The sequence below is a fragment of the Castor canadensis genome, chromosome X (genome assembly GCF_047511655.1).
Source record: "Castor canadensis chromosome X, mCasCan1.hap1v2, whole genome shotgun sequence".
In the NCBI taxonomy this organism is placed as follows: domain Eukaryota; kingdom Metazoa; phylum Chordata; class Mammalia; order Rodentia; family Castoridae; genus Castor; species Castor canadensis.
This window is the reverse complement of record NC_133405.1, coordinates 93,954,407-93,964,498: the sequence shown is the minus strand read 5'-3', so window position 1 is coordinate 93,964,498 and position 10,092 is coordinate 93,954,407. Positions and strand designations below refer to the sequence as shown.

Genomic DNA, 10,092 nt, shown 5'->3' with positions numbered 1-10,092 from the left:
ATAGTGAGCTGGAACATCAATGGGATCCGGAGTCCCCTGCAAGGGCTGGTATGCCAGGAACCCAGCAACTCTGCCGCCATGGCCATGGGACGTATTTTGCAAGAGCTGGATGCCGATATCGTCTGTCTCCAAGAGACCAAAGTGACCAGTGAGCACTCAAGAATCTAGGATACCGTCCATGTTTTCCCTTTCTTGCTGACTTTTGCCTCCTGCTCCATCTCATTTCACTTTCCCATTTCCCTGTACTTGAGTCCTGCTCTTAGACCCACTCCAGAATCCTGATCTCTTTCCTCTTAAATGCCTTCTTTCACCCCAGCTACACCCTTAATTGTCACTCCATCTCCTGTCTTCAGAACCTAAGTTGCTTCCACCTTGAAACCTTCATATTCACTAAGATTTCCACTTATTCTACCTCCTCAATTTGGTCCCTTGAGTTCCCCCCGCCCATACACCGAGAGTCTCCTACCCCTAAGTCAGATCCCCTCAGTTCTCTATCCCTGCCCCCAGGTCAGATCCTCTGATTCCCATCTTTGCCCCCACCTGACTCTACTTCCTCCATCCCAGATTCCCATTTCCCCTTATTTACCCTTATCTCTCTTCCCCAGTTTAGAGGCCCTAATTCCCACTTTGTCTCTCACCCTAAGCCTAGACCCTCTAATTTCCTCTCTCGCCCTGTGATATTCCCTATTTCTTCTCCCTTCATACCCATTTCTGATCGCCTAGTTCTAGTTCTCTTACCTCCTACCCTCAGCTAGTATTCCCAAGTCCCTGTCCCAAATCCCCATTTCCCATCCCAGCACCCTCCCATCACCTAGACCCTAAAGCTTAGCCCTGATTCTCTCCCCCTCTCAGTAAATCTCCACCTCTCATTCTGTGGTTGTCCCCATTTCCCCCACCTTCTAATTTTTATATCAGTTCCCTCTGACTTTTCCACCTTTCTAGCTCCTGTAATCATAGATACTTCATTTTCCTTCCGAACTCTGGCTCTGATGTGTGCTAGTAATTAGCCAGCAACTTTAATCGCAGTCTTTGTGTGTCCTGGGTCCTAGTTTTACCTCTGACTTAATACTGCATTTTTTCCAGGAGATGTACTGACAGAGCCCCTGGCTATTGTTGAGGGGTATAACTCCTATTTCAGCTTCAGCCGCAGCCGTGGTGGCTATTCTGGTAAATGGGGTTTTTTGGGGACTTTAAATTACTGTGAGTGATGGAGGCAAGTAGGGTGAAAGGGTTTCTAATAGTTAATGAGATGGTAATAATAAAATTTGACTTTTAGTCCACAGAGCTAAAACCCCACAAAGTTAGTTGTATGAAATATAATTTTTATGTATAAAATTAAACTGTTGGAACTCAGAAGTACAGTAGTGTGGTGGTTAATTGAGCTCTGGAGCCAGTCTGCTTGGGTTCAAATCATGGCTCATTTCCCAGCTATGTACTCTCTGGCAAGTTACCTTTGTGCCTCAGGTTTCTCAGCTAGAAAATGAGGATAATACCTAACTCCCAGGGTATTACAGAGATTACACTTATCAATTCATGTGGTAATAAAAGCTAATACTTTATAAGCACTTACCATGTATCCATGTAAAACACTTAGAATATTAGCCATTGTTATTATGTGGCTTTAGAAGAAGGAACTGAGGCTACTGGGCGTGAATCAAGTTGCCTCAGATTTTATAGTGCTATCTATGGCCCTTGAATTCAAAGAGTTGTCAATATATATAAAAAAAGTAAAGAACCACATTTTATGATGATGACTCTAGTGACCTGTGTGGGGAGAATTGGAGTGGGACAGGCTATTACAACAGGCTGCTGACTGCCAATTCTGTTCAGAATACCCTCTCTGTTTCTAGGTGTAGCCACCTTTTGTAAGGACAGTGCTACCCCAGTGGCTGCTGAAGAAGGCCTCAGTGGTCTGTTTGCCACCCAGAATGGGGATGTAGGTTGCTATGGAAACATGGATGAGTTCACCCAAGAGGAGCTCCGGGCTTTGGATAGTGAGGGCCGAGCCCTCCTTACACAACACAAGATCCGGTAATGGCCCTTAACCTCCTGCCACTGAATATTGCTGGTCTGCTCTCATTGTGGATATTCTAAGGCTCACCTTATAAACATGCATTTACTATAGAAAAGTTCCCAAGTTTGCTGTTTCTAGACTCTAGTCTTGACTGGGCTGCTTACTGTGTGACCCTGGGAAATCATGTTTCTTTCTGAGCCTTGAGTTTCCATCTCTACAATGGGGTACTGGCCTAGCTGTCCAGCTCTGTCATTACCACAGGCTTCTCAAAAGCAACTTGGCTATCCCAGAACTCATTGTCCCAAGATGCTTGCTCTCTGGGTGTCTTATCTTCTTGAATGGCAACATCATCATTTGGTTTACCTGGGTCATCCTTTATGCCCCTCCCTCATCTGTAGTCATTCCCCAAGTCCTGTGCATGCCTGCTCATTCATGATTCCCTAGCCCCCTTTTCATCCTATAGACAACCATTAAGTCGAAGCCAAATGGTATGTGTGGGAGGGGAGGCTTGAAACTGATCCCTTGGGGGTTTCTTTTCTCCCTAGCACATGGGAAGGGAAGGAGAAGACTTTGACCCTAATCAACGTGTACTGCCCCCATGCAGACCCTGGGAAGCCTGAGCGTCTGACCTTTAAGCTGCGTTTCTATCGCTTGTTGCAGATCCGAGCAGAAGCCCTCCTGGTGGCTGGCAGGTACTGAAAGTCTGGGCAGCCAGACTTCCTTGAGCTTGTCTTGGGTGCCAACTCTGTGTCATGTTCCACAAGGGATATAGAATCTTTGTCTTTCAGTTTCTTAATAGCCTAGTTGCAGACACTGCTATGCCCACCTGAATGGGCCATGCTCTAAAGAGCTGTGAAGACAAAGTAAAGTGACAGAAACAGGTTTTGTACATTATCCTCTCAAGACTAGCCCTGCCAGTGTTTTCTCTTTTGTTTAATGACTGTGTGCATCCCTACCACATGGAAGATATTTGAGGATGAAATGAGATGAGGGTGGTAAAGTGCCTGGGAGCAAATGAAAGTCTTGTTGTAGGGAGGGACAGGAAAGTGAGGGTGAGTTAGAGTTATCAAGTAGTGCTTCTTGGAAGAGTTGATACCTGAGCTCAGCTTTGAAGAATGAGAAAGATAGCATTATGTAGAGATCAATGGAGTGGTCATGTCAAACAGGGACAGTGTCAGGGAAGGCATCCAGGTTGTGGCAAGATAAGAGAGTATGAGAGGTAGTCTGCTATGAATAGCTGGTGGCTAAAGCCTGCATGTGGGAGGTGGCTAATCTGAGCCTGAGAAAAAGTATATGGGCCAGGACTATGCCACTTCCCTTTCTTGAATGTCTAGTTGATACTCCACATTGTGTTTTTTAGCCATGTGATCATTCTGGGGGACCTGAATACAGCCCACCGCCCAATTGACCACTGTGATGCAGGCAACCTGGTAAGACACCCTCTAGGCCCTGGGCCCCAGCCCTAAGTCTATCCACTCAGCCAGTCAATGCTGAGTTTTTGGCCCTGGAGTCAGCTTCCTTATAAGGAAATGAGATGAAACTAAGCAGAGCTTAGTTTGAAATACTGTTCTTTTTTGTTCTTAAGTGACATGTAATAATTGTACATATTTATGGGGTACCATGTAATATTTTGATACATGTGTATGATGTGTAATGATCAAATCAGGGTAATTAGCATATCACCTTAAACATTTATTGTTTCTCTGTGTGAGGAGCATTCAAATTCTTTTTACTACCTATTTTGAAATATACGAGAAATTATTACTAACTGTAATCATCCTACTATGCTTTAGATTATGAGAATTTTATATTCTTATTAAAGTGTATTTTGTACCCATTAACCTGCCCATCTCTATCCTTCTCCTTCTACCCTCCATCCTCTGACAACCATTGTTCTACTCCTATTAGATCAACTGTTTTAGCTTCCATATATGAGTGAGATGATACATTATTTGTCTTTCTGTGCTTGGCTTATTCTCATTTAACACAATGTCTTCTAGTTCTATCCATTTTGCTGCAAATGATAGTATTTCATTCTTTATGGCTAAATAGTATTCTATATATCTGTCAGTGAACATCTAGGTTGATTCCTTATTTTGTGAATAATGCTGCAATGAACATGGGAATACAGATGTTTCTTTGACGTATTGACTTCATTTTCTTTGGATATACCTAGAGGTGGGTTTATTGGATCATATAGTAATTATATTTTAAACTTTTTGAAGAAACTTTGTACTGTTTTCCAAAATGACTGTACTAATTTACATTCCCACCAACAGTGTATGAGACTTCCCCTTTCTCTGTATCCTTCCCTGCATTTGTTACTTCTTGTCTTTTTGATAATAGCCATTCTAACTGGAATGAAATGATATCTCATTGTGGTTTGGAGTCACATATCTCTGATAATTGATGATATTGAACTTTTTTTCATGTTGGTCATTTTTATGTCTTTTTGAGAAATGTCTATTTTGTTGTTGTTGTTGAGTTGTTTGAGTTCCTCATGTGTTCTGGATGTCAATCCCTTTTCAGATTGCAGATATTTTCTTCATTCCGTAGGTTGGGTCTTTGGTCTGTTGATTGTTTCCTTTGATGTGTAGAAGTTTTCTCATTTGGTATAGTTCCATTGATATACTATTCTAAAAGTACTGAGGATTGGTCCTTCATTCAATATTCAGTACCGGCCCTGCCCTTGGCTTTGCCCTGAGCCATGTGCTGAAGACTCAGTTACAGGTCATATTCTGCTCTTGGCCCTCAGAGAGCTCAGTGTGTTGGTGGACTACAGGCACATGCCAGCCAATTTTAGAGTAGAATCCTCAGGGCTAAGGCAGAGATGGCAACCTAGGAGGCTAGGGGAGTCCAGAGATGAAATTCCTAGGCAAATATGGACATCAAGCCAGGTAGCTGAAAGTGAGTCTTCATTTTTTGGGGGGTGGGGGTAACTGGGGCTTGAACTCTGGGCCTACACCTTGAGCTACTCCACCAGCCCTTTTTTGTGAAGAGTTTTTTCAAGATAGGGTCTTTTGAACTATTTGCCCAGGCTAGCTTCGAACCACGATCCTCCTGATCTCTGCCTCCTGAGTAGCTAGGATTACAGGTGTGAGCCACTGGCGCCCAGCTAGATGAGCCTTAAATGATGAGTAGAACAGAGCTTTGGGGTATGGGGAGCAAGATATTCTGGCATGAGCAAAGGTTTCACATTGACAAATTGCCTGTATACATGGGAAATTGCAAGTCCTATTCTTTTTAGAGTGCCATGGGAAGAGATGTGAGTGTCAGGAGGAAGTAGGGTTGGAGAGTCCTTGTGGGAGCCAGATTCTGAGGACCTTGAATCTCACATTGCCTTGGTCATTATCCTAATGCACTGTATTTCCTGCTCAGGAACCTTCAATACCACCCTTTTAACCTCTGTGATGCAGAGAAAGCATCAAAAGCAGACATTCAAAGTAGTTTCTGGTTTGTGCCCTGTCTCCATTTCCATTCTCAGTATTCCTCAATTTTAATTCCCAGTATTCCTACACACTGTTCACTCCAGACAGGGGCTTTTCTCACTGTGCCACAAGTTTGTGGCCATCTCCCCTCTGTCTTTTTTTTCTTATATGAACCTCTTATTTCTAATTCCCTCCATAAAATGGTTCTTAACCCTAATCCACTCCAGAACAACTTTGGTATGGACTCAGGATAGTGTATATTTAAAAGCCCCCAGGGCAAGTTTATTATACACCCAGGCATGAGATCCACTGTCCTATAATGTGTAAGCTACTGCCTCTTGTGGAAGGTTTCTGTGTTGAACAAATAAACTGCTTGTTTTTTCCTCTGCTGTTACACCACAACCACCACAGAGAAAGCTTCTGTGACCTCAAAAGGCAGAGATTTCTTTCTTCCAGCAAGCAAACAATTAATTCTTCAATTATGGACATCAGCTGGGTAGCTTCTAATCCAGTTCAGTTCTGACACTGTCTACCTGGAGATATTGTCAGATTCCACATGTTGAGGGCTAGTCCCCAAGACTGCCCCCCTCTTCTAATCCAGTCATAAGCCTCCGAAACTTCTGACCAACCAGCCATAAATTGAGGTTCAATTTCTAACCCAGTCTTAAGCCTCCAGAACTTCTGACCAACCAGATACAAATTGAGTTTCCCCCTCTTCAGGTTTGATTAATTTGCTAGAACAAAGCAAACACTTTTCTAGAGTTCAGATAACCACTATACTTACATTTCTTGGTTAATTGTAAAGGATATTTTAAAGGATACAAATAAGCAGTCAGATGAAGAGACACATAGAGCAGGTTCTGGAAGGATCCTGAGTACAGAGCTGCTGTTTCTGTGGAGTTGAGGTGTGCCACCCTCCCAGCAAGTGGGTGAGTTCTTGTTCACCTTCCTGCAAGCCTCCACCCGGTCAGATGTCCAGAAGCTCTCTGAACCCTGTCCTTTTGGGTTTTATGGAGACCTCATTGCATAGGCATGATTGCTAAAAGATTGGGTGAGGAAACCCAGCAAGGCCTGTCTGTCCAGATTTTTCAACATTCCTTCCTCACTGGTTCAGGCACGACCCCTCTGGAATGAGGGTCTTATGACCTACTATCAGACAAGGGTAGGTCAGAGAATTTCTTAATAGCTAGCTAAAGGCAAAAGAAGATTAGTTTTTGTGACCTGCCTTGGGGGAGAAAAATTCAGTTTCTATTGCTTGCCTTGAGGAGGGAGTTATGAACCAGAAACCATGAATGAGAACAAAAAAAATGTATAGCATAATATGAAAAAAGTAATCAGTACTGGCATAGTCCAACTCAGCCCTGGACTTGGCTTAGAAAGGAGACCTTGGGAAGAGTCCTTGATTAGTTTGCAGGAAAGCCACATAAACATAGATGTAATTCTTAACTGGGAAAATGAGCAGAACAGAGATAATGAGATAGTGGTGGTGGTGGTGGTGGTGGTGTTGGGGGGAGGGGAGTAAGGATTCTAAAGTGGAAGCCTTCACTTAATCCTTGCCATATTCCTCTTTAGCAACTCACTCAGTTGGTTCTTTCAGCTTTTTGCGATACTACTGTATACCTTTATGCCTCACGATTTAGTTCAGAGCTATCCTAGATGTCTCCAGTGCACCTCCTTCAGTCTTTCTTTCAGGAAAAGAGAACTAATATTACCAGCTTAGTTTACAAACACAGTCTTTTCAAAATAGCAGAACATATCTTCTTCCATCCAGACCAGCTCTTCTAGTCTTCTCATCTCTCTAAATGGCACCATTGTCCTCTTGGTTGCTCCAACTAGAAGCCTGGGAATTTTGCCCTTACTGTCCTTCTTTACCCCCTTTCCCTTTCAGCTGGTCAGTGGGTACTGTTGATTCTACTTCTAAATCATCTCAATTTCATTTTTCTGTCTCCTTTGGCACTACCCTGGTCCAAGTGCTTCCATGGGCAGTTATATCCTACTGTTGTCCCCATTATGGTCTCACCTCAGGTCTTTCAGCTATGCTACATCCTCCTTCCACAGGCCCATCACAGAGGCTATTCTCAGAGCCTTTACCTAGGTTATTCCTGTTTAGCCTTCATGTCCTATTTTTAGGCCACTTCCCCAAAGGAAGCATCCATCCCTTGTTCTCAGGACTAGATCTGCTTTGTCCCTAGTATCATGCCTGGCACAAAACAGATATTCTATGAATATATTGTTGCATTTAATGAATCGGTAGATTGGATGGATGGATAGGTCAGATCAGAGGGAAAAGGAAGTATTCAGCATGGATTCCTGTAGCCCCTAAGCTCAGGAGGGAGAGATGGTCAATGAAGATGCTAACACATGAGATAAACCAAATAGTGCCAGAGATTTGAAAAGAAAGGGTAACATTTTTCCTAAGTCCTAATTCCTGCCCTACTACTTATAAGTGGTTACCTATAGCAACCACTTTTCCTGTTTTCCATTCTTTTGAAAAGCAATTTTAGAAATTATTTTGGTTAAGCAAATAACAGACTTTCAGATTTGGCATTTATGGACCAATGCAAGGTAAGTGCAGTGTGGTATAGAGGAAAAAGCAAGCATGAGCTTTTAAATCAGTAAAGTTAGGAATTGAATCCTGGCTCTGCCAGTTCTGGACTGTATGACCTTGAGCAGTAGTCTTCTTTGGGACAACCAGATTTTATTTGTAAAATGGAACAGTCTCTTAAGTTTCTTCCAGTTCTAAGCATCTAGTTCTGTCTTTCTCTTCATCCTCCTCCTCTTTCCCCAGGACTGCTTTGAAGAGGATCCGGGGCGCAAATGGATGGATGGCTTGCTTGGTAACCCCGGGTGCCAGGCTGGGTCCCATGTAGGGCCCTTCATTGATAGCTACCGCTGTTTTCACCCACAGCAGGAGAGGGCCTTCACCTGCTGGTCTGTGGTCAGCGGTGCCCGCTATCTCAACTATGGCACCCGGCTTGACTATGTGTTGGGAGACAGGACTCTGGTCATAGATAATTTCCAGACCTCCTTCCTGCTCCCTGAGGTGATGGGCTCTGACCACTGCCCTATTGGTGCTATCCTGAATGTGTCCTGTGTGCCTGCAAAACAGTGCCCACCTCTGTGCACCCGCTTCCTCCCTGAGTTTGCAGGTACCCAGCTCAAGATTCTCCGCTTCCTAGTTCCTCTTGAACAAGGACCTGTGCTGGAGCAGTCAGTACTGCAGTTCAGTGATCAAACCCAGGTGCAGAAACGGCAAAACAAAGTCCGTGTGTGTACTTCCAGGCCTCGGCCAAGTCAGGCTGGCCCCAGAAGAAGCCAGAAAAACCTGACGAGCTATTTCCAGCCTTCCTCCAGCCGTCCCAAAACTTCTGACTTGAAGCTACCTAACCTGCCTCTGGTGGGAACCCTTGTGACCCCAAAGACTCCCGAAGAGGAGGCAATGACCAAAGTGGTAGAAGAGCAGGCCAAGGCTTCAGACACCAAAGATGAGAAGGAGGGACAGTCCTCGTTCTGGAAGTCTGTCCTGGGGGGGCCCTCGCCTATGCCTCTCTGCAGAGGCCACAGGGAGCCATGTGTAATGCGTACTGTGAAGAAGCCGGGACCTAACCTGGGCCGCCACTTCTACATGTGTGCCAGACCCCGGGGTCCTCCCAGTGACCCCTCCTCCCGCTGCAGCTTCTTTCTTTGGAGCCGGCCCAGCTGAACTGACCAAGGGTGAGGGATCTCTGGTATGGTCATCCCTGCAGAGGATCTGATTTCAGCTCCCCTCCTCATATTAAGCTGCCCATGCTGCCTTCTTCTTCTCCTTCAAGGTATCCTTCCCCCCTTTCTTTCTCCTCTTCTTTTCCTTTTCTTCTTTCTCCTTCTTTTTTCCTCCAAGGCCTCCCTCTAACTCCCCCCACCTACTTTTCTTCCTACTCCAAGGCCTCTCTTCCTCTCTCTTCTTCTTGCCCAACTCTTCCTTGTTGGTGAGATTCTTATACCTTAATGCTGTGACCTAATCCTCCATCCCACTTCCCACCTTCCTGTCAGAAGTACATGGGTACCAGCTGCCCAGGAAATTGTGTTTTTAAACTATTTTTGTCCTTACTGGGAAATGTATTTGTTCAAAAATAAAATCTGTGTCTTTGTTTTAGTGTACCACATTGACTAGACATTTTGGATGTACTTCATAAAGTTGAGTCAGAGAAGCTGTCTCAATACTGGGTTTGCCAGCTGCCTGAAGACTGATGATATAACTTCCAGGGAGAGGGGAGGAGAGAGGAGCAGTGGTTACCATAAAGGGCTCTCTCTACTGAGCTGTAGTTTCTCTGCACTGCTGAGGTTGGATCGGCAAGGGAGGTGAGTGTGGTGTAGCAGAAGCATGGTGGGTTATGTAGCCTAAACAAAAGCTTCTCAACTAGTGTCCCTTCTCAGCTGCAATAGATGTGTTGTAGGGTAGAAATAAAGGGTGTCTCAGTATTCAGAGTTGCAAGGCAGGGCCTGGAATACCACATGACTCAAGGAAGATTGCTTCCTCAGCAAATAGTAATCAGTTGTTCCATATTGGGAGCATTACTTTGAACATGTTGCATGCTATAGCCAAGCTTCTTTATGTACCTTGGAAAATGGGGCTTATAAATCTTTTAAGATGCTGTGGGAGGGAAAGAG

The 10,092-nt window shown here is 44.4% G+C and overlaps 1 protein-coding gene across 2 annotated transcripts; it reads left to right on the top strand.

Annotated features, from left to right (window-relative positions):
- Positions 1 to 6: 6 nt before the first annotated feature.
- On the top strand, positions 7 to 9,582 carry LOC109700224 (DNA-(apurinic or apyrimidinic site) endonuclease 2). Of its 2 annotated transcripts, XM_020185291.2 has the most exons (6): positions 7 to 148; positions 1,084 to 1,167; positions 1,851 to 2,031; positions 2,560 to 2,706; positions 3,375 to 3,444; positions 8,231 to 9,582. In XM_020185291.2, the coding sequence occupies exons 1-6, from the start codon at positions 79 to 81 to the stop codon at positions 9,143 to 9,145; spliced, it is 1,467 nt and encodes a 488-aa protein (XP_020040880.2). In that variant the 5' UTR covers positions 7 to 78; the 3' UTR covers positions 9,146 to 9,582. The 2 variants fall into 2 exon arrangements, with proteins under 2 accessions (XP_020040880.2, XP_073918538.1); XM_074062437.1 differs by lacking the exon at positions 7 to 148 and having other exon boundaries at positions 2,619 to 2,706.
- The last annotated feature ends 510 nt before the right edge of the window (positions 9,583 to 10,092 follow it).

Coding starts and splice junctions, on each gene's coding strand:
- LOC109700224 (XM_020185291.2), top strand. CDS start 79: ATGGCCATGGGACGTATTTTGCAAGAGCTGGATGCCGATATCGTCTGT. Junction 2,032..2,559: donor CTTACACAACACAAGATCCG/GTAATGGCCCTT, acceptor TTTTCTCCCTAG/CACATGGGAAGGGAAGGAGA. Junction 2,707..3,374: donor GCCCTCCTGGTGGCTGGCAG/GTACTGAAAGTC, acceptor TGTGTTTTTTAG/CCATGTGATCATTCTGGGGG.